Genomic DNA, 27,750 nt, shown 5'->3' with positions numbered 1-27,750 from the left:
AATATTGGTAAAGTAAACATTGAAAATTGAGGTAAATACCAGTATTTGAACTTTGAAAAAGTAGCCAGAATGTTCCTAAGGTGGCAGCATTTCAGAAATTATACAATTTCTCAATGCTGCTGGTTACTGGAACAGTTCTAAGGCTCTGCCCATGTCTGGACATCACATTCCATCTTCCTTGTGCTCATAGGGCTTCAGCCACACAGCTGGTTAAGGTACAGTTTGACCATGGATTTCTCAAGAAATGAAAGGTACATTATGGTGCTGTAGGTCAGATGTGAAGTATGTGTCTTATTTTGTGAACTATTGTAGCAAAACAATGTAGCAATGATTTTGCTATTGTAGCAAAATCAATGAAGGGATTTTGCTGAGAAAGTGGTTACCAGCATTCACAGAGCTGGCTACTGGGTGAAAAACCTGAATTCTAAGTTTTGCAATTAACTGCATGACACTGAGTATTACCTAATGATTCCTTTTGTTTTTTTCAGTAGCTTTTGCATTATATAGGTGTTTTCCCAAATGTGTTCTGGAAGACATTATTGCTGCAAGGTGCTCTGGAAGACATTTCAGGGACCATAGCTAAATCAGTTAAAGAAAAGCTGTGTACTAGATCCTTCTCTAAGAAATGCTTTGGCTGCGTATGGTGGCTCACGCCTGTAATCTCAGCACTTAGGGAGGCCAAGGCAGGCAGATCACTTGAGGCTGGGAGTACAAGATCAGCCTAGCCAAAATGGTGAAACCCCACCTCTACTAAAAATACAAAAAAAAAAAAAATTAGCCAGGCTTGGTGGCGCACGCCTGTAGTCCCAGTTACTTGGGAGGCTGAGGCTGTAGGATCACTTGAGCCCAAGAGGCAGAGGTTGTAGTGAGCCGAGAGCATGCCACTGCACTCTAGCCTGGGCGATGGGAGTGAAACCCTGTCTCAAAAAAAAAAAAGAAAAAAGAAACGCACAATATGTAGTCCCGTACTAAAGGCTCTAAAAAGAAATTTAAATCTTTTGAACCTATTTCTTGACGTCTGTAGGAACCGTTTCATAAAATCCACTTCAGGAACCTGTATTAGCTGCTGTGCAAGGTATCAAACTTCTATAATTCTAGTTCCAGTAAAAAGTTTTATATAAATAAGTTACTTTTTATGTAGTACTTTAATTTGTAATATCAGCATGGAATCTTCTTAAGGAAACACTGAAAAAATCCTTTAATTGTACAGGATCTTTGTATAGTATCGTGGACTTTTAAACACAGAAACACAAAGAAGCATTGTTTTATCCTGTGAATACCAAAACTTTGATTTGGAATTATTGGTGAGAAAAAAGCAGGATCAAACATTTCCCTACTTTTTAGGAGTTCTGTGCAATACCTCAAATTCTGTCCAGAATATTCCTACAAAGTACAGTGTGATGTTAGACACTGTTTACATCCAACATGTTTTCTTTTGTTTAATGTAATTTGAGCTATTATTGGCTCAAAATATATAGATTCTTAGTGATCTTTTATATTTATTGTTCATAAAATAATGTTTGGCTTCCTAATAAGAAAGTTAAGAGGAAAATCAAGGTGTTTTCCTCTCGCTTGTAGGATGGGTGCTGCAGACAATATATATAAAGGACGGAGTACATTTATGGAAGAACTGACTGACACAGCAGAAATAATCAGAAAAGCAACATCACAGTCCTTGGTTATCTTGGATGAATTGGGAAGAGGGACGAGCACCCATGATGGAATTGCCATTGCCTATGCTACACTTGAGTATTTCATCAGAGATGTAAGTATCCGGTAAACTGTATTTAAAAAGAAATTAATTTTTAAATTATTATTTTTAAGTGACAGTTATAATTGTACTATATTTATGGGGTACAGTGTGATGTTTTGAAATATATAAACAATGTGGAGTGATTAAGCTAATTAACATATTCTTCACCTCGTTTAGATATCATTTTTTGTGGTGAGACATTTGAAATTTATTCTCTTAGTTATTTTGAAATATATATTATTACTGCTGTAGTCATAATACCATTATGCAATCCCTGCATACCCTTGTGTACATGGATGATACATATTATACACGTTATTTTCCTGATCTCAGTCTGCAAATACTCAGAATTCTCTTTTTTATAATTGACCGCAGCCCTGCAAATGATCATTAGAATGCTACACACTGAATTCAGACAGATTGACCCTAAGTAATATTGGTAGTTTTTTGATATATGTTCCTTTTTCTTGCTGACTCAACATAAATCTGGTTGTATGAAAAAGGCCTCCCTGGCAGTATTTTCACTCAGAAATACTGTTGTATTTCACTCAGAATTGTATCTTATTATCCTTGGTGAACCCTAAATCAAGAACAGGTATCATCCATCTACAGCCAAATTCCTCGAGGGAAAAACAAGGAAATACTGCCATTTCTACTTTGTGAAATCCTTTTATTTTACCAACATCCTGAAAGATCTCTCTGTGACATCTTTGATCTCATCTCATTGTGTTTCTATATGATTTGGTAACATCATTCCTTCAAAGCATGTCTCCTTTTTTCAGGGTGCATTTCTAAGCTTCAGTGTGAAATTTTGTGTCAAACTTTCCATCCCTATCATTTCCATCTAACTGTCCCCTTTAGTTTACTTTCTCTATCTTGTTCATTTTGGTCTCTGCTTTTCAAATCTCCCCCTCATGGAACCTGCCCTTAGGCCTTTACCTTCTCTGGTCTTTCTTTTCTGTTTTTTCCCCCCATTTTCTTGCTCCTTTGTCATTGTGTCTTCCCTCATTTTCATTTCTTTCTCTCTTGTATTTAAGGAAGAGATTGGCTATTTAAGCCAATAAAATCATATTTTTAATATTTCTTTTCAAAAAGCAACACAAGGCCGGGCGCGGTGGCTCATGCCTGTAATCCCAGCACTTTGGGAGGCCGAGGTGGGTGGATCACAAGGTCAGGAGATCGAGACCATCCTGGCTAACACAGTGAAACCCCGTCTCTACTAAAAACAAAAAAAAAAATAGCCGGGCATGGTGGCAAGTGCCTGTAGTCCCAGCTACTTGGGAGGCTGAGGCAGGAGAATGACATGAACCTGGGAGGTGTTGCTTGCAGTGAGCCGAGATCGTGCCACTGCACTCCAACCTGGGTGACAGCAAGACTCCATCTCAGAAGAAAAAAAAAAAAGCAACACAAAAATAAAATTTCTTTTTCTTTAACCTTTTGTTGCTCTTGGTGTTTTGGGGTTTAGTTTTGTTTTTAAAGCTTAATTTCCATTTGATTTTTTTCCAGGAGATAGTTTTTCTTCAGTCTTTAGAGACTCAGCTCCATGCACGGGCTCTGATGGAGATCATGGGGCAGCATCCTCAGATCTAAATTGGAGTGGAGTTGTTTGGTCCCCTAGGCTTCTTGAGAATGATTCCTGACTACCTTGCTGTGAGTGGCAGAACTTGTGTAGTAATACAGTTTCACACACTCCTTGGGAAGCACAGAGACATCAACAATGCTCAATTTAGAAATGTCCCTGACAGCTGCACCTTCTACTATATTTCAAATGACAAACTTCTTAATGGCCTTGTCCTTAGGTGTGCATCCAACACAGTTTGTGCAGCAAATAAGTTGCACCTAGCTATGGCCCTTTTCGGCGCAACCATTGTTGTTGTTCTTCCTCCTTCTCTTCTTTCTCCTCCTCCTCCTCCTTTTTTTTTTTGAAACGGGTTCACTCTGTCACTCAGGCTGCAGTGCAGTGGCATGATCATGGCTTACTGCAGCCTCAAACTACCTGGGCCCAGGTGATCCTTCCACTTCAGCCTCCCGAGTAGCTGGGACTACAGACACACACCAACCATACCCAGCCAATTTTTGTATTCTTTTAGAGACGGAGTTTCACCATGTTGCCCAGGCTAGTCTTGAACTCTTGGGCTCCAGTGATCCACCTGCCTTGACTTCCCAAAGTTCTGGAATTATAGGCATGAGTTACCATGCCCAGCCTCCCTTCTTTTCTTTGTTATTTTGGCAGTGAAGACCCAAGAGAGACTCAGGTTTTGTTTAAACATTTATTTAGATTACATAGGTAATTATGACATTTTGTTTTTTTAAAGGAATTTTTTTGTTTTGCTTTAAAAAATTTATTTGCAAAAAGATGTAACTCAGAAACTTTAATCATTATAGAAACTACATAAGAAAGCAATTGACTTTTGTATATTAACCTTGTATCCTGCAACCTTGCTATAATCACTTACTAATGCCAGTCTGTGTGTATGTTTGTCAGTTCTTTTGAATTTCCTACATAGGCAGTCATGTCAGCTACAAACAGACAGTTTCGCTTCTTTCTTCCCCATCTATTTTTTTTTTTCTTGTCTGATTGCACTAACTAGGACTTTCAGTACAGTGTTGAAAAAGTAGTAAGAAAGGATATCCTTGCCTTGTTTCTGATCTTAGTGGGAAATGGGAAAGCTTTTTAAGTTTCTCACCATTAAGTATGATGTTAGCTAGAGGTTGTTTGTGGCTATTCCTTATCAAATTGAGGAAGTTCTCCTCTATTCCTAGTTTACTGAGAGTTTTTATCATGAATGGGTGTTAGATTTTGTCAAATGCTTTCTGTGCATCTATTGATATGATCATGTGATTTTTCTTCTTTAGCCTGTTGATGTGATGGATTACGTTAACTAGTGTTCAAATGTTGAATGAGTCTTGCACACTTGGGATGAGTCCTACCTGGTTATGGTCTGTTTTTCTTTTTATACATTGGATTCATTTTGCTAATGTTTTATTGAGGATTTTTGCATCTATGTTTATGAGAGATACTGGTTTGTAGTTTTCTTATAATGTCTTTGTCTGGTTTTGGTATTAAGGTAATGCTGGCCTCATAGAATGAGTTAGAAAGTATTTACTCCACTCCTGTCCTCTGAAAAAGACTGTAGAGAATTGGTAAAGTATCTTCCTTAAATGTTGGGCGGAGATCACCAGTGACGCCACTGGGGCCTATGATTCTTGTTTTGGAAGGCCATTGACTCAAGTCCTTCAATAGATACAGACCTATTCAGATTTTCTGTTTTTTCTTGTGTGAGTTTTGGCTGATTGTGTCAGCCAAGTTTAAGAAATTGTTTTTCAAGAAATTTTCACCAAGGTTACCAAATTTGTGGACATAGAGTTGGTCATAGTATTCCCTTATGACCCTTTTATTTGTCCATGGCATCCGTAGTGTTGTCCTTCTCGTTTCTGATATTAGCCATTTGTATCTTTTCTCTTTTGTTCTTAGTTAGCTTGGCTAGAAGCTTATCAGTTTTCTTTTCAAAAAACCAGCTTTTGGTTCCATTGCTTTCTTATTTTCATTTCATTGATTTCTGCTCTAATTTTTATTATCTCTTTTCTTTTGCTTATTTTTGCTCTTCTCTTGCTGGTGTCCTAAGATGGAAGCTTAGCTTGTTTATTTTAAATCTTTCTTTTTTAAAATGTGTTCAGTGCTGTAAATTTTCTTTTTTTATTCTTTCTTTTCTTTCAATTTTTTTCTTTTTTCTTTTTTGAGACAGGGTCTTGCTCTGTTACCCAGGCTGGACTGCAGTGGCATGAACACAGCCCACTGCAGCCTCAACTCCCTGGGCTCAAGTGATCCTCCTGCCTCAGCCTCCCACTTAGCTGGGACTGCAGGCACATGGCACAACACCCAGCTAATTCTTTTTTTATTTTTTGTGGAGATGGGGGGTCTCACTATGTTGCCCAGGCTGGTCATGTATTCCTAGACTCGAGTGATCCTCTCGCCTTGGCCTCCCGGAGTGCTGGGATTGCAGGTGTGAACCACCACTCCTGGTCTATAAATTTTCTTCTACGCATTACTTTTGCTGCATTCCACAAATTTTGATAAGGTGTGCTTCCTGTTTGTATTTAGTTTCAAATAATTTAAATTTCTCTTTATTTCCTTTTTGACCCATATGTTTTTTAAGAATATGTTGTTTAGTCTCCATGTATTTGGGGATTTTCCAGTTACCTTTTTGTTATGATTTCTAGTTTAATTCCATTGTGGTCTGAGATCAAATATTGTATGATTTTTATTATATTAAATTTGTCAACATGTGTTTTATGGCCCAAGGTGTGGTCTTTCTTGGTGAATATTCCATGTTAGCTTGAGATGAATGTGTGTTCAGCTGTTGGATGAAGTATCTATAGATATAAATGATGTCTAGTTGATTGATGGTGGTGTTGAGTTCAGCTATGGCCTTACTGATTTTCTGCCTGCTGAATCTGTCTGTTTCAGATGGAGGAATTTTGATGTCTCTAACTATAGTAGTATGTTCATCTGTTTATCTTTGTAGTTCTATCAGCTTTTGCCTCATGTAGTTTGACATTCTCTTGTTAGATGCATACATGTTAAGGATATTATGTCTTCTTGCAGAATTTATCCCTTTATCGTTATGTAATATCCTTCTTTATCCCTGACAAATTCATTTGATCTGAAGTCTGCTCTGTCTCAAATTAATATAGCTACTCCAGCTTTCTTTAGAAATTAATATAGCTGCTTCAGCTTTCTTTAATGTTAACATGATATATCTTCCTCCATACATATATATATATTTTAGACAGAGTCTCACTCTGTCACCCAGGCTGGAGTGCAGTGGCACAATCTTAGCTCACTGCAACCTCTGCCTCCCAAATTCAAGTGATTCTTGTGCCTCAGCCTCCCGAGTAGCTGGGATTACAAGTGTGTGCCATCACACCTGGCTAAGTTTTGTATTCTTTTTAAATTAGAGATGGGGTTTCACCGGCTGGTCTTGAACTTCTGGCCTTAAGTTATCCATCTGCCTTGGCCTCCCAAAGTGCTGGGATTGCAAGTGTGAGCTGCCACACCTAGCCCCTCTGTATATTTTTAATATATGGTTATCTTTGTATTTAAGGTCAGTTTCTTGTAGACATCATGTAGTTAGGTCTTATTTTTTGATCCACTCTGATAATCTGTCTTTTAACTGGTGCATTTAGACCATCAGCATTCAAAGTGATTATTGATAGAGTTGGATTAATATTTACCATTTTTTACTTTTTTCTGTTTGTTGTTCTTGTTCATTGTTCCTACATGTGTCTTCCACTGTTTTTCTGCCTTTTGTGGTTTTTAACTGAGTATTTTATATTATTTCATTTTCTCTCCTTTTTTTTCTGTGTTTTGGTTTCTTGGGGTTTTTTGAGGTGGGATCTTACTGTGTTGCCTAGGCTGGCCTCAAACTCCTGGACTCAAGTGACTTTCCCACCTCAGCCTCCCAAGTAGCTGGGAGTACAGGTGCTTGCCCAGCTATTTTCTCTCCTTTCGTAGCATATCAGTTATATTTCTTGTTTTACTTTTTCTAGTGGTTGTCCTAGAGTTTGCAATATACATTTGCAACTAATCCAAGTCTACTTTCAAATAACACTATACTGCTTTATGAATAATGCACGTATTTTTTAATAACAAAATAATCCTGATTATTCTATCCTTTGTGCCATCACTGTCATTTATTTCACTTATACGTAAGTGTACATAAGCATATATATATAAACACACATAATCTCATATACTGTTGCTATTATTATTTTGAACAAAATGTTATGCTAGATCCATTAAAAATAAGAAAAATAAACTTTTTTTGCCTTCACTGATTCCTTCTTCAATAGTGCAATTTTCTTTATGTAGATACAAGTTTCTGACCCCTGTCATTTTCCTTCCTTCTAAAGAACTTTCCTTAAATATTTCAGGATAGATCTGCTGGCTACAAATCCTCAATTTTTGTTTGTCTGAGAATGTCTTTATTTCTCCTTCACTTTTGAAGGATTATTTTGCAAGGTACAGAATTCTAGGTTGGAGAGGTTTTTGTTTTGTTTTGTTTTGTTTTTTTGCCTCTCAACACTTTAGATATTTTACTCCTCTCTTTGCTTGCTTGTGTGGTTTCTGAGAAGTCAGATGTAATTTTTATCTTTGAGCTTGTGCAGATAATGTGTTCCTTCCCTCTGGCTTACTTCAGTATTTTTTTTTTCTTTATCTTTGGTTTTCTGTAGTTTGAATATGATTTTTCTAAGTGTGGTTTTGGGGTCATTTATCCTGTTTGGTGTTCCCTGAGCTTCCTAGATCTGTGGTTTTGTGTCTGACATTAATTGGGGGAAATTCTCAGTCATTCTTGTTTTAAATATTTCCTCTGTTTCTTTCTCTCTTTTTTTTCTCTCTGGTATTCTCCTTAGCTGTATGTTGTATCTTTTGTAGTTGTCCCAAACTTTTTGGATATTCTGTGTTTTTTTTCCCAATCTTTTTCTCTTTGCATTTCCATTTTGGAGGTTTCTATTAAGATGTCCTCAAGCTCAGAGATTTTTCCCTCAGCTGTGTCCAGTCTACCAGTAAGCTCATCAAACACTTTTTTCATTTCCATCACAGTGTTTTTGATCTCTGGTGTTTCCTTTTGGTTTTTTCTTAGAATATGCATCTCTGTGCTTTACATTGCCCATCTGTTCTTGCATGCTGTCTGTGTTATCCATAGAGCCCCCAGCATACTAATCATTTGTTTCCATTCCCAGTCTGATAATTCCAACATCCCTGCCATAGCTATGTCTGGTTCTGATGCTTGCTCTGTCTCTTCACATTTGTGGGTTTTTACTTTTAGTATGTCTTGTGACTTTTTCTTGACAGCTGGCCATGATGTATTGGGTAAAAGGAACTGCTGTAAATTAGCTTTTAGTAATGTGGTGGTAAGGGGCTAGGGGAGGAGTCCTATGATTAAGTCTCAGTCTTACCTCCCTCCCACCCCTCAGGTGGGATAGGAAGGCTAGAGTGGGCTGGAGTTCGATATTTCCTTTCTCTCCTGTGGAAGGCTAGAGGAGACTGGAGTTGAGTCTTTCCCTTCCCCCAAGTAGGTTAGGCTCTGATAAAACCCCAGCAGGTTTTTAAACTACTTAAGGCTCCACTTAAGTAGTTTCTTTTGAGGGCAGGCCTTGTTAAGAACAGAGTGCCCTGGTGCGTTTCAAAATAGTTCTTTCTTTCTTCCTCTTGCCTGAAGCATAAGGAGAATTTACTCCAGCATTTATTGTGAGAATCCAGTGTAAATCCTGGGAGTAAAACTCACAAAAGTGTGCCCCCTTCCCCCATGACTCGGTTCCCCTGGACTTTTTGACTCTCAGACTTGTTGACACTGAGTCTCCAGTAATTGATCAGTTCCAGTTCCAGTTTTCCTGCCCTGATACTGGTTCCTTCAGAGGTTTCTGCCTGCATTTCAGCCAGGAAAGTTGTGATTCTTTGTATCTGCTTGTCTGTCTGTAATTTGGGGGAGAGTGGTTTGCCTGTGACTTCATTTCTCTTACAGGTCTAAGAAGAGTTGATTTTTCAGTTTGTTCTACTTTCTCCTTGTGATGGAGAGGCAACCTCCAACCTTCTTGTATGCTAGACTGGAAACCAGAAACTTCCCTGACCTTTTTATGGATGGAAATCTTTCTTTTCATGGTTCCTTCTGATCTTTGGATAGGGAAGAGAGATCAGAGAGGAGCAATAAGGGAGGTCATGTGTTGCTGCTGCAGGCTGAGAACAGCCTTAAGGAGTGCAGTGTCGGATCCCAGACCCTTAGGCTAAAAGTGCCTATCAGCTTGGGGAAGGAGCACCATGGAGATAGGTGGTTCTAAGATCCCTCAGGGTAGATTTTAAGCACAACTTTTAAAAGAAATCCTGCCTTAATATGTTTCTTTGTTATTGTTATCAGAAAGAAGGCACACGTTCAGGCTTTTAATAAGGTGAATGGCAGGTGAATCAAAACTGGAATTCTTTGATTTAATTACCTCCTTCTGCCAATATTTAGGCTAAGATTGGTGTTAACTTTCCTCCAGATAGAGGTTTCCAAAATATATAAAATATGCCTTAAAATAATGCTTATTAAAGAATCCATGAGACTGGGTGCAGTGGCTGACGCCTGTAATCCCAGCACTTTGGGAGGCTGAAGCAGGAGGACCGCTTGAGCCCAGGTTCAAGACCAGCCTGGGCAACATAGTGAGACCTCTCTCTACAAAAATTAAAAATAAAAAATTAGCCAGGCATAGTGGCGCATGTTGCGGGAAGTCAGGGACCCCGAACGGAGGGACCGGCTGAAGCCGCAGCAGAAGAACATATATTGTGAAGATTTCACGGACATTTATTAGTTCCCCAAATTAATACTTTTATAATTTCTTATGCCTGTCTTTTCTGCAGTCTCTGAACATAAATCGTGAAGATTTCATGGACACTTACCACTTGTGATTTCCTATGCCTGTCTTTACTTTAATCTCTTAATCTTGTCATCTTCTTCGTAAACTGAGGAGGATGAATGTCGCCTCAGGACCCTGCGATGATTGTGTCAACTGCACAAATTGTTTGTAGAACATGTGTGTTTGAAATCTGGGCATCTTGAAAAAAGAACAGGATAACACCAATGTTCAGGAAACACCAGAGATAAGACTTCTGGCAGCTGGTGAGCTGGACTGAACAGAGCCATATTTCTCCTCTTTCAAAAGCAAATAGGGGAAATATCACTGAATTCTTTGTCTCAACAAGGAACATCCCTGAGAAAGAGAATGCACCCTGAGGGCAGGCCTATAAACAGCCCCCTTAGAAGCGTGCAGTCTTTTATGGTCGAAGCCGAAGGGATGAAATAAGCCCCCGTCTCCTATAGCGCTCCCAGGCTCATTAGGACAAGGAAAATTCCCGCCTAGTAAATTTTGGTCAGACAGGTTGTCTATCCTCAAACCCTGTTTCCTGATGAGATGTTATCAATGACAATGCATGCCCGAAACTTCATTAGCAATTTTAATTTCGCCCAATCCTGTGGTCCTGTGATCTTGCCCTGCCTCTACTTGCTTTGTGATATTTTATTACCTTGTGAAGTATGTGATCTCTGTGACCCACACCCTATTCGTGCACTCCCTCCTCTTTTGAAAATCGCTAATAAAAACTTGCTGGTTTTACAGCTCGGGGAACATCACGGATCCTGCCGACATGTGATGTCTCCCCCGGACACCCAGCTTTAAATTTCTCTCTCTTGTGCTCTTTCCCTTTATTTCTCAAACCAGCTGAGACACTTAGGAAATAGAAAAGAACCTATGTAACCATCAGGAGCGGGTTCTCCCAATAGGCGCACACCTGTAGTCCTAGCTACTTGGGAAGTTGAGGTGGGAGGATCCCTTGAGTCCAGGAGTTTGAGGTTACAGTAAGCTATGATTGTGCCATTGCGGTCTAGACTGGATGATAGAGTGAGACCCTGTCTCTAAAAAAAAAAAAAAAAAAAATTGTTAATAAAGAATTCATACTGACACTAACAAAAATAAACTTTAAAATGGTAGAGGTGAGTGGGGAAAAGTGAAACCTCTGCTTTACAGAATACCAATGAATAAATGTAGGAAGAATTTCTTAATCAGCCTTCAATAACCACTAGAATAATAACTGATTCAGGCAGCGATGATCAATAGATTATAAAACCTTTGGATGAAAGATTGTTGGAGAAAAGGATATTTATATATCTCAAAATATCGTTAATAAAATAACAGGTTATTTATTAATTACAAAGGGAAAAGGTATAGCGAAGAAATCTGATGGGTACCCTTTTCAACCAGATAATCAAATTTGGCATCCCCACTTATGTGAAATTGATATCACATCCCTCCTGATGTGATGCACTGGGAAGGATCCATCACCTACATATCTGTGGAATATTCCTGGTATCAACGAAAAGAGTCAAACTCTGTAAAATATTTGAAGAGATTTATTCTGAGTCAAATATGAGTGACCATGGCCCATGACACAGCCCTCAGAAGGTCCTGAGAACATGTGCCCAGGGTGGTCAGGGTACAGCTTGGTTTTATATATTTTAGGGAGGCATGAGACATCCATCAAAAACATTTAAGAAATGCATTTATTGGTTTGGTTCAGAAAGGTGGGACAACTCAAAGGAGGGTCTTCCAGGCTACAGGTAAATTTAAACATTTTCTGGTTCATAATTGGTTGAGTTTATCTGAAGACCTGGGATTAATGGAATGTTCAGGTTAAGATAAAGGATTGTGGGACCAAGTTTTATTGTGCAGAGGAAGCTCTCAGATAACACACTTCACAGAGAGAGCAGGTTGTAAAATGTTTCTTATCAGACCTAAAAGGGTGCCTGGCTTTTAGTTGATTATCTGGTGGATCGGGAAAGGAAGGAAAACAAAGGGGGAAGGGGATTCTGTATAGAATGTGGATTTTTCTCACAAGAGACTTCGCAGGGCAATTTCAAGGCGTGGCAAGGAAGTATATTTTGGGGTTAAATATTTTTTCCGTGTCTCATAATGTTGTGCTGGAGTCATATTGAAAAGCAAGTCACAATATATAGGGTCAAATAAAACCCATCTGATGAGAATCCATGGTTTGTAGGGCATGAATCCCCAGACCCCTTAGGTAGGAATTTGGGCAAGATAAAAAAAATCAGAGCTTAGTCCTCATTGGCAATGATGTTTGGAGGAAATAGCAGAGTCCAAATTGAAAGACATTATGCAAAACAGCGTAAGTGCCCCCTCCACCCACACTCTATTCCTGTAGGAAAGGATACTTGATACTTCAAAAATGTCTATGTCATAAAAGACAAAAAAGGAAAGAGACAAAAAGAAACATTGTTGGGAGAATTAGGGAGATTTAGGAACTGTATATGTTATATAATAGTAATATATTTCTTGAGTGTAGTAATTGTATTCTAGTTATATAGGAGGATGTTTTGTTCTCAGAAGATTGAATCTCTGGCCGGGTGCAGTGGCTCACGCCTGTAATCCCAGCATTTTGGGAGGCTGAGGCGTGTGGATCACGAGGTCAGGAGATCGAGACTATCCTGGCTAACACATTGAAACGCCGTCTCTACTACAAAAAAAAGAAAGTAGCTGGGCATGGTGGCGGGTGCCTGTAGTCCCAGCTACTCGGGAGGCTGAGGCAGGAGAATGGCATGAACCTGGGAGGCGGAGCTTGCAGTGAGCCGAGATTGCGCCACTGCACTCCAACCTGGGTGACAGAGCGAGACTCCGTCTCAAAAAAAAAAAAAAGAGAGAGAATCCTAAATCTTTAGGTATGAAGTGTCATGATGTCTGCAACTAATTCTCAGATGGTTCAGGAAAAAATGTCTGTGTCTGTGGAGGAGGAGGAAGAAGGGAAATATGGCAAAATATTAACAATTGGTTATCTAGATAAAGAGTATATAATAGTTGGTCGTTGTATTTTTCTTGTGACTTTTAGGAAAATTTAAAATTTTTCCAAAGAAAGTTGAAGACAGATTTTAATTACAATAAAATTTAAAAATGAAATAACATTTATTCTGTCTTATTGCTTTAGGTGAAATCCTTAACCCTGTTTGTCACCCATTATCCGCCAGTTTGTGAGCTAGAAAAAAATTACTCACACCAGGTGGGGAATTACCACATGGGATTCTTGGTCAGTGAGGATGAAAGCAAACTGGATCCACGTATGAAATATTCCTGCGGTTGGTACAAATATTGGTTTTCATGTTTGATAACTCAAAGTTTGTTGGAACATGAACTTACTGCTTATTAATAATGAAAGCTGTGAATGTGAGCTATAAATAACATTTGTCAAGATTCATTTTTGCTAAGCTTTAGGTCAAGTAGAATTTACATTTATCCATGCTATCTCTGAGTCCTTCTCTGGTCTTCCTTGTCTCATTTGTCGTGGCAGCCCTTTTCTCTTTTTTTACAGGAATAGGGTGTGGGTGGAGGGGGCACTTAGGTTTTCCTCTTAGTGCCTTGTACTCTTACATGATTCATCTCAGTATAGATGACAGTCAACTGCAGAATATAATTAGTCATCTTTTAAAAATGCCCAATATTTTCCCCAAAATATCATTTAACTTACTAAGGGCCATATACTGTACTGGACATAGGTTTTTATTTTAATATTATAAGGAAACTGAATCTCAGACAGGTAAAGTGGTTTGACCATGTCAACCACTTAGATGGGGGCTAAAATGAGCCTAGAATTCACTTCTGCTTCTGGGTACTCTTCTGTGCCCCTCTGCTGGAGCTGCTATGAAGGAAATCTACAATATTTTTCCTAGTCTTTCCAGTTACTGGTGTCACAGAAATGAGACATTTTATGAAAAAGAACACCATTAGCCAACAGCAATAAATTTAAGTGCCATAAGTAATATAGTAGACTTTAGCATTTTTTTTTTCTGTTCAGTAGTAATTGTTTTAAGCTACCAGCCTGTAGACCTGTGGTGGTTTGCGCAGTTGGTATGCTACAATGGAAAATCCATCATGCAAGATATCTCGGAGTCCAAATTTTATTTTGGAAAAGTAATAGGGATGGACCTGAAAAAGAAATCAGGCAACTGGCCCAAATAAAACAAAGCACTGGGCCTAAGATAAATGTAATGTTAGGCAGTTCCTGCTTTTCACTACCATGCAGTCTTGAAAAACACATCATAAATTCTCTCATGGAGGTAGTTTTGTATCTACTAATCTGCAACTAGGGTGACAAGAGGAGACTTAAGCTAAAACCCTTGGGACAAAGAGAATAGAGTTCACCAATAGGGAAGAGGAGGAGTCAGTGCCACTAATAAGCATTTGATGTGAACTGAAAACTAACCCAGAGCATTGTACCTTTCCCTTAAATGTTCTGGGCATTTTAATTTATTGATTTTAATTTTTGTGTTTTGTTCAGATGGGGCATCACTGTCATCCAGGCTGGAGTGCAGTGGCACGATCACAGCTCACTGCAGCCACAACCTCCCAGGCCCAGGTGATCCTCCCATGTCAGCCTCCCCAGTAGCTGGGACTACAGGTGCACACCACCATGCCTGGCTGATCTTTGTATGTTTTGTAGAGACAGGCTCTCACTATGATGCCCAGGCTAGTCTCAAACTCTTGAACTCAAGTGATCCTCCTGCCTTGGCCTCCCAAAGTGCTGGGATTATGGGGATGAGCTACCTTGCCTGGCTGATTTTAATTTTTATCAGTGAACGTAATTTTTAAAATTCAGTGGTGCTAAAAGGCTCTACCTGACAAGCTTCCATCCCTTCAGTCCTTGTCCTTCCCCATCCTAGTCCCAAGGCAACTACTTTCAACACTTTTCCCCATTTCTGTTGTATTTCTAAGTAATATGCATATTTTCCTGTCCCTTGATTCATGAAGTTGACAATTGTCATTGTGTTAATTGAGAATCTTCAGTTTTCCCTTCCTCTGTCCTTCCAGTGTAGTCATTTCACATTTATTGTATGTCATTCATATTTGTTATTTTCATTAACGATACTTCCATGCTAAGTATTGCTTACTGATGAGCCAAGTATGAGACAAGTACATTTCTTTTACAATGTTTTCTATTTTCTCAAAAATAAGAATTGACTGCCCTTATTTTTTCATTTTGTTTTGTTTTGTTTTTGAGTCTATAGCTGAATCTTCCTGTACCCTCCAATAGCCTTGTAAAATGCCTCTCTAGATGTTTTTCCACACAACTGAGCCTACTGGTTCCCATTTGTCCCACTGGGGCCCTTCCTCCTGTAGCCCTTTGTCCTCCTGCTCATCTGAACTGGCTGCTGTCTGGGCCTGCTGTGCAGCTGTCATCCCGAGCCTGCCTTGCCGGCATCCTAGGAGTTCCCTTACCCCTCTTCTAAGCATGTGATTTCAAGGAACAAAACACTCGGTCTCACAGTGGCTCAGACAAAAGGATGCAGTATGTATAATCCCATGTTCCATGAACTCCAGAGGAAGAGTGGGCTTCAGCGCCTCCTTTTTGCAGTTCCCAGGTTCTGTCTTCCTGCCTGGCTGATTTTATCACCAGGCTAGTGACAATGACTGCAGCCCTTCCTGGCATCATGTCCAGAATGTCCAAAGGAAGAAAAGAGACAAGCATTTCCTATTAACTCTTTCTTAGAACAAGGGAACTTTTTCTCAGATGCCTTCCAGTATCTCACGATTGCCTCATCGCATTTTCAGAATTGAGTAACAGGCTCCTTCCTAAACCACTCCTTAGCAGAGGATGGCAGGGGCAACTTTGATGGGCTTAGGTGAATCAGGATCCACTTCTGGAGCTGGCTTTGAAGACCCAGTCCCCTGAGTTAAATGATTAGGGAGTTAATTCCTTATAAAACCAAGGTTTTCTTAGGGGTGGGATAAATGTTGAATTAGGCTACTACTAATATCAACTAAAGGAGGTAAAAGTTTTGAGATTTTTCATGAATGAAAATGTTTCACACGCTTGTTGGCCATGTGTTTGTTGTCTTTTGAAAAGTATCTGTTCATATCTTTTGCCTACTTTTTAATGGGTTTGGTTTTTTCTTATAAATGTATGTAAGTTCCTTGTAGATGCTGGATATTAGATCTTTGTCGGATGCATAGTTTGCAAACATTTTCTCCCATTTTGTACGTTGCCTGTTTACCCTGTTCATAGTTTCTTTTGCTGTGCAAAAGCTCTGTAGTTTAATTAGGTCCCATGTGTCAGTTTTTGCTTTTGTTGCAATTGCTTTTGGCCTCTTAGTCATGAAATCTTTGCCCATTCCTGTGTCCAGATTGTAAAAGCAAAACATCACTGATTATTAGAGAAATGCAAATCAAAACCACAATGAGATGCCTTCTCACACCAGTCAGACTAGCTATTTTTTTTTTTTTTTTTTTTTTTTGAGACGGAGTCTCGCTCTGTCGCCCAGGCTGGAGTGCAGTGGCCGGATCTCAGCTCACTGCAAGCTCCGCCTCCTGGGTTTAGGCCATTCTCCTGCCTCAGCTTCCCGAGTAGCTGGGACTACAGGCGCCCGCCACCTCACATGGCTAGTTTTTTGTATTTTTTTAGTAGAGACGGGATTTCACCATGTTAGCCAGAATGGTCTCGATCTCCTGACCTCGTGATCCGCCCGTCTTGGCCTCCCAAAGTGCTGGGATTACAAGCTTGAGCCACCACGCCCAGCCCAGACTAGCTATTATTAAAAAGTCAAAAAATAACAGGTGCTGGTGAGGTTGTGGAGAAAAAGGAATGCTTATACACTGGGTGAGAGTGTAAATTAGTTCAACCATTGTGGAAGACAATGTGTTGATTCCTCAAAGACCTAAAAACAGAATTACCATTCAACCCAGCAATCCTATTACTGTAATAGCAATCCTATTACAATTTATATACCCAGAGAAATATAAATTGTTGTGTCATAAAGACACATGCACATGTATGTTCATCACAGCACTATTCACAGTAGCAAGACATGGAATCAACCTAAATGCCCATCAACGGTAGACTGGTTAAAGAAAATGTGGTACACGGCCGGGCGCGGTGGCTCAAGCCTGTAATCCCAGCACTTTGGGAGGCCGAGACGGGCGGATCACGAGGTCAGGAGATCGAGACCATCCTGGCTAGCACGGTGAAACCCCGTCTCTACTAAAAATACAAAAAACTAGCCGGGCGAGGTGGCGGGCGCCTGTGGTCCCAGCTACTCGGGAGGCTGAGGCAGGAGAATGGCGTAAACCCGGGAGGCGGAGCTTGCAGTGAGCTGGGGTCCGGCCACTGTACTCCAGCCTGGGCGAGAGAGCGAGACTCTGTCTCAAAAAAAAAAAAAAAAAAAGAAAATGTGGTACAAATACACCATGGAATACTATCCAGCCATAAAAAAGAATAAGATCATGTCCTTTGCAGGAATATGGATGAAGCTGGAGGCCATTTTCCTTAGCAAACTAACGCAGGAACAGAAAACCAAGTATTGCATGTTTTCACTTATAAGTGGGAGCTAAATGATGAAAACACATGGAAACGTAGAGGGGAACAACACACACTGGGGCCTACTAGACAGGGGAGGGTGGGAGGAGGGAGAGGGTAAGGAAAAATAACTAATCTATACAAGGCTTAATACCTGGGGGATTAAATAATCAGTACAGCAAACCTCTGTGACACAAGTTTACCTCTATAACAAACCTGCATATGTACCCCTGAACTTAAAAGTTTAAAAAATATATATAGCTTCCATGTTCGAATTTATAGTTCAGCCAGGATTAGAATTTTAGATTGAAAACCATCTCACTCAGAATTTTGAAGCAGTGCTCCACTGCCTGCTGCCTTCCAGTATTGTTCCTGGCTGTATCTGTGCTTCTTCCATTACCTCTCCCCCAACTTCTCCTCTTCTATGTGAGGTAGAGGCCATTGCATAGGTCATCAGTAAAATGCCCCACAGGTCTTTTGGATGGCTTCTAAAATACTCTATTTCCCATAATGTGATAGGTAAAACAATGGACAAATAGTTAAGAAACCTGTATTTTAATATATTCCAATCTGTATGATCTTGGACAAGTCACCTAACTTCACTAACCCCTAAATTTTTATGAATCTGTTCTAAAAGCAACTTCAGAAATTCTTTGTCAGCACACATCTCTTGAATAAGTGCTCAGAGAAGTTTGGCTTAAATATAAATCTTGCTAAGTTTCCCTATAATAAACAGAAACATGAATTATTACTTCCACTGACTCAAAGCAGTGCCAGGTAAACATTTTAATAATGTCCATTTAAGAAATGGCCATAGCTTGTAAGTAATTACTTCCTCATCAAGAACTTTTGCTGTGAACCTGTAAAGAAACAGAGTTTTACTCATAAAACAAGTTTTATTCTCTCCCATATGGCTTTTTCTGACTCCATATTTCCATCCCACCAGCACCCCAAGCCCCTCTCCCGCACAGAGGGTAAAGGAGTACATAATTACAAAAAGAGATCCCCCAGGTGATTATGGAAGAGTGGTCACGTTCTTTACCTTGAAGGTGTGAGAACTACCATAATGTAAAGTGGAGACCAGCATATAATGACACACTCAGCAACTGTTTGTATGTTAACAAGGTATTCAGAGCAGTGAAATATTTTATGTAAGTTAGCTATATTTTGTAGCTATATTATACATTATATAAGAACATTGTTACAACTATCTCTCATGCACTCTCTATATATGTCTACATATATATATATATATACACATACACAATTTGCATAAAAACAAAAAAAAATTAAAAGTCATCTATAGGCCAGGCACGGTGGCTCATGCCTGTAATCTCAGCACTTTGGGAGGCCAAAGTGTGGTCAGATCACCTGAGGTCGGGAGTTCGAGACCAGCCTGACCAACATGGAGAAACCCTGTCTCTACTAAAAATACAAAATTTAGCCGGATGTGGTGGTGCATGCCTGTAATCCCAGCTACTCAGGAGGCTGAGGCAGGAGAATCACTTGAACCCGGGAGGCAGAGGTTGCGGTGAGCCGAGATCATGCCATTGCACTCCAGCCTAAGCAACAAGAGCGAAACAACGTCTCAAAAAAAAAAAAAAAAAAAAAAAATTACAAATTTTTAGGTAGGGGGATTTTATGGCATTTATTAGGCTCTCAGAAAATACTGATGGCTAGCTGGATGGATAGATGGACAGACAGACAGATGAATGAATCTTGTTTAGAAAGGTCAGCATGGGGTCTAGATTATATTGGAGAACTGGAGACAGGGAGATCAGTTAGGACTAACACAGTTGAAGTGATAAACTATTTTTCTGTCTTAAAGATAAGAAATGGCTTTTTTGATTGCCTATTGCTTTTCACTTCAGTCTTAGTCTTGTGAACTTTGAAAAGTAACAAAAAGTTATCCAGGTTTGCAGGCACTGGGTTCTAGCTGCGTCTTCCCTAATCTGTTCCCACCTACTTCCGCACCTGTGTTCCTCAACTTTCATTTGGGGGCAAAAGGTACTCTCGGTGCCTTGTAACGGAAATTTGGGTCTGTGTTTCTGAGTGAGTTGGTGTTCTTTCCACCTCCTACTTCAGCACCCACCCTTGGAAAGCTCTTATCTGTCTGCTGCCGAATTCTTATAGGAGGGCCAGGAAAAATCCATTGTCCTTTTTCTCTGTTGTGTTCAGTCTTTGGCTTTTTAAATTTTCACTGATAAAAGAAGAAAAGCATACACATCTCTCAAATGAAATAATGGTTGAGAAAAAGCTCTTTATAAACTCATAAGTATACTAGGATTATAGAAATCTTTGTAACTCTGGCCCACCTTGGACATTTTTGCAGCACAGTGCACATTTTGCAGCACAATTATATTGAATTTCATAATAAAAGTTACATAATATCCTGAGCTGCTTTAGCTTAAACTACATGCAGTGGTTTATTATAATTATTGTACTTCATTATATCCCAGTTCTTTCAAAGTTTTAAGTTCATGTGTATGTATATATGACAGGCTGGGTCCTCTAGGAAGCAGATTCTGAGATTTGCATTCAGGAGGTTCACTGGGAGTGCTGGGCTGTGTTATAGTCAAAAGGCTTCAGCCAGCCCTGCAGAGAACTCTGAGGCTAGAATCGTCCTTCACAGTTACCTCAACTTGGGGTGAGGAGGATAGACCTCTATACCTTTATTAGTTTTCTTTATTAGTTTGGGGTAATTTGCAAACAGTGTGCAACAGATTACCCCCCAAAGCATAGCAGCTTAGAACATTTATTACCTCATAGTTTCTGTGAGTCAGGAGTCCAGGGGCAACTTAACCACACCTCTAAGGCTGAACACTGTAGCCCTATGAGAGATCCTCTAGTTCGGTTCCTCACAGGGCTACAGTCAGTCACTGATCAGGGCAACAGCCATGTCAAGGCTTCCCAGCCCACACGTGGCTCTTGCCAAGCCTCCCAATATCTGCTTCCAAGCCTACTCATGCTGCTGTTGGCATGCCTCAGGCTCTCGCCGACTGTTGGTGGGAGACATCAGTTTTGTCCATGTGAGCAGCTCCATAGACAGCCCACAACATGGCGGCTGGCTTCCCTCAGAGCAGGCAGGCAACAAAGTGAGCGTACCCAAGTCAGAAGCCACAGTCTTTCTGTAACCTAATCTCTGCAGTGATATCTCATCACTTTTGCCATATTCTGTTCATTAGAAGTGAGTCACTGGTTGGGAATGACACAAGCACGTGAACACCAGCAGGCAGAGGTCTTTGGTGGCCATCTTCGAGGCTACCTACAACAACCAGTCACTGGCTGCAGGCTGCCCCAAAGCGAGGTGTGGTCTTGGGTGAAGCCCTCCCTTCAGCTGCAACAATTTCCAAAGAAGGCAAACAGTCAAGGGTTGCAGGCCAACAATCTGTCTGACAGCTGAGGGAATAAACTCTTTAGTCTTAAGAGGGATCTGGGTGGTACTGAACAGAATCCAGTATGTATAGCTCTTAGTTAAACTGAGTATTTAATAAACCAGAACATTTCAATCCTGTTATTTAAACTGACCAACATGTAATATTTTCTTATCTGTTTTTAAGGGAGAAATTATAGGCCTGGCACTGTGGTTCATGCCTGTAATCCCAGCACTTTGGGAGGCCGAGGTGAGCGGACCACTTGTGCCCAGAAGTTTGAGAGCAGCCTGGGCAACATGGCAAAACCCCATCTCTTAAAAAAAAAAAAAAAAAAAATTAGCTAGGCATGGTAGTATGCACCTGTAGTTTCAGCTACTCTGGAGGCTGAAATGGGATAATCACCTTGAACCTGGAAGGTTGAGACTGCCAGTGAGCTGAGATTGTGCCACTGAACTCCAGCTTGGGCAAGCAAGATAGACCCTGTCTCAGAAACATAAAAAGGAGAAATTATATTGTATCAACCACATACTAAGATCATTCTCATCCCGGCGCAGTGGCTCACGCCTGTAATCCCAACACTTTGAGAGGCCGAGGAGGGAGGATTGTTTAAAGCCAGGAGTTCAAGACCAGCCTGTGCAACATAGCAAGACCCGATCTCTACAAAAAATATTTAAAAATTAGCCGAGTGTGGTGGCATGAACCTGTAGTCCTAGCTACTTAGGAGGCTAGGCAGGAGGATTACTTGAGCCCAGGAGTTTGATGTTACAGTAAGGTATGATCACGCCACTGCACTCCAGCCTAGGTGATAGAGCGAGACCCTATCTCTAAAAAAGTAAATAAATAAAATCATTCTCTTTTTAATATAGATGTTCAGTTCAAATTTGCAATGAATCATTTTTGAAAACTATTTTAAGTGAGCTAAAAGGTCCTATATGCACACAGCAGTTTCAAAACAGTATTTACCCTTTTCTTGACATATCAAATTAATAAATGGATCTAACAGGCAAGTAGGAATAGTGATTTCAGATTGTATGATTTAATAAAGTTATGAGAATGTACATGTCCTTTTTAATCCTATAATTTATTTCAGCATTCAGGCACGGATTTGATCTCCTTTCTTTATTTCACAGGCGAAGAACAAGTCCCTGATTTTGTCACCTTCCTTTACCAAATAACTAGAGGAATTGCAGCAAGGAGTTATGGATTAAATGTGGCTAAACTAGCAGATGTTCCTGGAGAAATTTTGAAGAAAGCAGCTCACAAGTCAAAAGAGCTGGAAGGATTAATAAATACGAAAAGGTCAGAGTGATTATGCTGCATTTTTTCATTTGTAATGAAACCTTCTAAGTTGTCCAAGAAAGAGGAGTGTCCTAAAAATGAACATCAGATCTACTTTTAAGCACCTCTTCATATGTTCTGAACCATTTAATTATGATGCAGTGAAAACAGCTCTTGCAAAGCTCAGGTGAATTCAGTGCATCTTCATTAGATCATTAAGTTGCTAAATTGGTTTTTCAGTCATTTTTATAAAGAATTAAGTTAACTCCTTAATATGTGCCACATTAGTTACTTTAAAGATTCTATTATGCCAAAGGTTACTGAAGATATTGAGAACCTACAGAAAATTTATTTTATTCATAGATTTTATTCAGATATGCAACAATTACATCCAGAAATTCTATCAAAATATTAATGAAATAGTACTACGTAACAGGCAATCATAGTCAGTATCCACATGTCACTTATTTTGTAGACTGTGACAAATTTTTCATTCTAAACAGGCTTCTGTCACTTTAAATGCTTATGGGAATACTTTCCACCTTTACCCTTGCTATCCAGCTAGTATGTAGTCAGTACATAAATTAAATCAATGTAAACCTGAGATCCACTTTGAAAGAAAGATATTCCTAGGGAAATATATTCGTAAATTACACCCTTTTGTTTCCCAAATATAAAATTTTGAACATAAGCTCCCCATCCACCTACTGCCCCACCCCTGCCATACTTGGGGAGCCTGATGTGCTGGGTACATTAGTACCCTGGTTGATAACCATATGACCATGATGAACAGATTGTCAACTGAATAGAAAATCTTGGCTGGCTACTGGTGGTCCCTATGTTATACTCCAAGAATATTCTTTAATATTTGGTAATAATTCTGGGATTACCAAATTTCAATATTGAAATAGCAATGCCTATCATACTAGCTAAAGAAACAGTTGCTAGCTTGTTTACAGTAGTGCAATTAACTTCTCTTTCTCTACCTCCTCCTGTGCTTCCGCCTTGCACTCCTCCACTTTGGTGTACTGTAGTTGACCAAGCCCAGAGTGCTGGGCTCTACAAATGGCACACAGCCTCCTCTAGTGACACTCTTTTCTGGCTCATTTCCAAATCACAATGCCAAAACAGAAGCAAAGTGGCATAATCAGTTTCAGCCTATTTCTGTTACAAGCCAGATTAATATAAAATTTTTCCTGAGGGAAAATTATCTATGAGAATTTAAAAATAAAGTTAGCCCTCTTCCTCTGCAAAGTGCAGAGACAAATTAAACTCTCTTTAGTTGCCATATTATTATTGTTCTTTTTCTCTGAAAAAAACCTAGAATAAAGCTTTACTACAAAGGATATATATATACAAGATAGCAATAAACTGTGTCAGTTTCTAAATTTGCTATAGAAATATATGCAAGATAGCAATAAAATATGGCAATTTCTATATTTTCATATATTCTTGTTTCTGCTATATAGCCTACAAAGCAAGAGCAAAAACATTCACAGATTACTCATAACTCTTCCAACTAGTAAGTGACATTTTGAAATCTATGAAGTTATCTTGACAAGATGAGAGAATTATTAGAAGATGTTGCATTGGGATAGAATCTGATCATTTATCAAGATACTGTATTTGTTATTTTACCTTTTTTCTAAAAGTGCTTATCACATCAATTCCTTTGGCCAGATCAAAGAAATCAAACTGAATCTTGGGCCTTAGTGTGGATTTGTTATAATAGTTGCTATTTATTGGATGGTTACTGTGTGTAGAAACCATTCTGAGCAGTCATTTGCAGCAGCCTAGACACTGTGCCAGCTACTCTTCTCATCGCTTTACATACATTATCTCATTTCATGCTTATGGCAGCCTTATCCTCATGGTCTAGTTGGGGAAAGTGAGGCCAGGAAGGACAGGACACTGACCCAGAGTCACACAGCTCGTTGATGGTGGAGCAGTAATTGGAACTCAGATACTCTAGCTCCATACCCTAAATACTCAATTGGGTTGCTATTCTGCAGGAAAAAAAAAAGTAAGTCTGTGTTACGCTGGCGTTTTACTCTTTAATTAGCTTCATTGTCTTCGGTTGGTGTTACTTTCATCCTGGGAACGCTTCACAGGAGTTTCTTGTCTCCAGGTGCAAATAAGCACACACCACCAGCCTCTAGCAGAGTTTGAAGGAGGAGGAGGTCAGGCTCTCCCCTCTGGGGCTGGCAGGGGTAAGGATTTTAGGAGAAAGCACAAAGGCAATAGTGGCAATTGGTAACCTGGGTCCTTTGATTATCGTAGCAGCTCTGAAAGCTCCTTTCACCAGAAGGGTGACACTGACACAGCTTCCTAACTATAGAGCCTGCCCGGTATTCAAATGTTGCAGACTTTTCATAGCTTCCGATGAGATGTATTGTCTCCCAGCAGTTTCATTTATTAAATAAGTAGTATTTTATTTTTCTCCAGGAAAAGACTCAAGTATTTTGCAAAGTTATGGACGATGCATAATGCACAAGACCTGCAGAAGTGGACAGAGGAGTTCGAAATGGAAGAAACACAGACTTCTCCTCCTCATTAAGACTACATTTGTGAACAAAAAATGGAGAATTAAAAATACCAACTGTACAAAATAACTCTCCAGTAACAGCCTATGTTTGTGTGACATGTGAGCATAAAATTATGACCATGGTATATTCCTACTGGAAACAGAGAGGTTTTTCTGAAGACAGTCTTTTTCAGGTTCCTGTCTTCCTAACTTTTCTAAGTATAAACACTCTTCAATAGACTTCCACTTTGTAATTAGAAAATTTCATGGACAGTAAGTCCAGTAAAGCCTTAAGTGGCAGAATATAATTCCCAAGCTTTTGGAGGGTGATATAAAAATTTACTTCATATTTTTATTTGTTTCAGTTCAGATAGTTGGCAGCTGGGTGAATCTGGCAGGAATCTCTCCATTTGAACTAAAATAATTTTATTAGGCAACCAGTTTATCCACCAAGACCATAAGAATTTATAAGAAATAGAAAGAATTGGCCAGGCATGGTGGCTCACACCTGTAATCCCAGCACTTTGGGAGGCCAAGGCGGGCAGATCACCTGAGGTCGTGAGTTCAAGACCAGCCTGGCCAACATGGCAAAACCCCATCTCTACTAAAAATACAAAAAAATTAGTCGGGCATGGTGGCGCACGCCTGTAGTCCCAGCTACTCGGGAGGCTGAGGCAGGAGAATCCCTTGAACCTGGGAGGTGGAGATTGCAGTAAGCTGAGATCACGTGACTGCACTCCAGCCTGGGCAATACAGCAAGATTCCATCTCAAAAAAAAAAAAAGAGAAAAGAAATAGAATTATCAAGCTTTTAAAAACTAGAGCACAGAAAGAATAAGGTCATGAAATTTAAAATATTAAATATTGTCACAGGATTAAGCAGTTTAAAGACTGTTGGATGAAATTATTTGTCATTTGTTTGAGTAATAAATATTTAATGAATGCTTGCTATAGATGATGGTATGTCCCATTGAATTTTCAATTTTCAAGTGTTTGGAAATTGTCATTTTTTTAGGTGTAGTTATGAAATTAAGGTTACCGCTTTGATCAGCGCTATACATAGAAGTGAACTTGTTCATTTAGGACCTTGCTGTTCATCAACGTATCAAGTGTATGATCTTCCCAGTAATGAGCCTTACAGCTTAGCTGATTCATAACAGTGCTCCCTTCCTGCAAATTTAGGGTAACACGTGCTCACATGTGTCCCTGGGTTTTTTACAGCACTTACAATCTGGCTTCCCAGATCCATGTGTTCTTTTTGTTTCTAAATATATGATCTTGCACAAAAGCTCTCCATCCTATTTTCCTCTCTTATTATTTCTGCTCAGTTAAATGTCTTCCCCACATTTGATGGACATATTTTTAATTCCTTCTTCTGGATTATTACCTTCAGTGATCCCAGCAATGACCCCAGACACAGGAGTCAATACAGTGTCCCCAGGTTGTGGCTTCACTTTTGAGTCAGTCACTTTTTAGCTATCAGACTCCCAACCTTATTGGAGTTAGAGTATGATGTAATTTGATTGATTCTACCACCCCTCCAGAAATACTAATGTATAGTCAAATTCTCAAAACTGTCAAAATAGAGTTGGAATGTATGCTTTAACTTTTAAAAATAACAAAATTGTTTCAGTACTCTATATAACTGTAAATGTCTTATATTCTTTCTAACAAGATTTCAAAGATAGTGCTGTAACCTACCTCACAGGGAGAAAAGGAGATGACTCCAGGAATGTGATGCCCATGCCAGAGGGAGCTGCAGGGACCAGCAATCACTGGTAATGTCCAGGTGGACATCTGGCGCCACCTCTCCCTCTTGCTTGGTCCAGGCCAGCATCAACACTGAAGCAGGTAGGGGTTCCAGGAGCATTGTGTCCTGGCAGTGGCAGCACACAGTGTCTGGCAGCTGACAGCGCAGAACTTTACAGGGTAGATTCTCCAGCATGAGCAGGACGCCAGCCAGGCCGCCAGCTTGCGGGAGCGCAGGCCTCCTCTCAGCTGGGGAAGAGATCAGCACAGCTGAACTGCATTTCTAAGTGAGGCTCATCCCCAGCTGGGTTACTGAGATATTGGAGGAAACGTTGAGGCCAAATCCCAGTCATAAAGACTGCATAAATGCCATGGGGAGGTAGGCAGAAAGTTGCAAACAATTGTGTTTGTATTTCAGATGACTATCTTGGGGCTGCAATTCTAAGGTTAGATATAACCACACAGGTGAGAATAGGGCTGCTGGTGCATGGCAGGGGCCCTTCAGATTCCCTCTGGTATTGCACAGGCATGAGCATACTTCAGATGGAGACTGGGGGAGATGGGGCTGACTGGTGGCCAAATGTCAGGGAAAGCAACTTTTGAATATGATGTATTCCTTTAAGTGACTTGTCTGTTTTTAGCCATCACATTACAAATTAAGAGCTAGTGATTCTGCAATAACACACACCAATTCCTCGAAAACCTTCTAAAGTCAGACCAGTTTAATAATTCCAACCTTAGGGGAAAAAAAGCCAAACACATTTTAACAAGTTTCAACTTTGACCTTTCTGTTGCTTCATCTCTCCTCAGTGCTGTCTATTCTATATAGTTTTTAAAATATTCTTATTATAGAACTAGTATAATAATATTTGAAAATTCATGGGACTGTAATTTATAATTTAAAAAGAGAAAGGAAAAATGAGTTTTTAAAGTTAAATTTTATAAGTTAAAAATAAATTTAAAGGCTGGGTGTGGTTGCTCACACCTGTAATCCTAGCACTTTGGGAGGTCGAGGCAGGCACATTGCCTGAGCTCAGGAGTTCAAGACCAGCATGGGCAACACGGTGAAACCCCGTCTCTACTAAAATACAAAAAATTAGCCAGATGTGGTGGCGGGTACCTGTAGTCCCAGCTACTCAGGAGGCTGAGGCAGGAGAATTGCTTGAACCCTGAAGGCAGAGTTT

General features: G+C 39.8%; 1 protein-coding gene across 3 annotated transcripts in view; it reads left to right on the top strand.

Annotated features, from left to right (window-relative positions):
- MSH3 (mutS homolog 3) overlaps positions 1-27,443 on the top strand; it is a 227,530-nt gene extending 200,087 nt beyond the window's left edge. The window contains exons 21-25 of one of the 3 annotated variants that reach the window (XM_030927020.1): positions 1,579-1,765; positions 13,284-13,431; positions 21,203-21,265; positions 22,147-22,315; positions 24,740-27,443. In XM_030927020.1, the coding sequence (XP_030782880.1) occupies positions 1,579-1,765; positions 13,284-13,431; positions 21,203-21,265; positions 22,147-22,315; positions 24,740-24,851 (679 nt within the window). In that variant the 3' untranslated portion in view covers positions 24,852-27,443. The remainder of the gene's footprint in view (positions 1-1,578; positions 1,766-13,283; positions 13,432-21,202; positions 21,266-22,146; positions 22,316-24,739) is intronic. The other 2 variants (XM_010386022.2, XR_004056310.1) reach the window with 2 other exon arrangements.
- The last annotated feature ends 307 nt before the right edge of the window (positions 27,444-27,750 follow it).

This window comes from Rhinopithecus roxellana, chromosome 3 (genome assembly GCF_007565055.1).
Source record: "Rhinopithecus roxellana isolate Shanxi Qingling chromosome 3, ASM756505v1, whole genome shotgun sequence".
Classification (NCBI taxonomy): domain Eukaryota; kingdom Metazoa; phylum Chordata; class Mammalia; order Primates; family Cercopithecidae; genus Rhinopithecus; species Rhinopithecus roxellana.
Note: the sequence above shows the minus strand (reverse complement) of the source record. Positions and strands in the feature narration are given on the sequence as shown.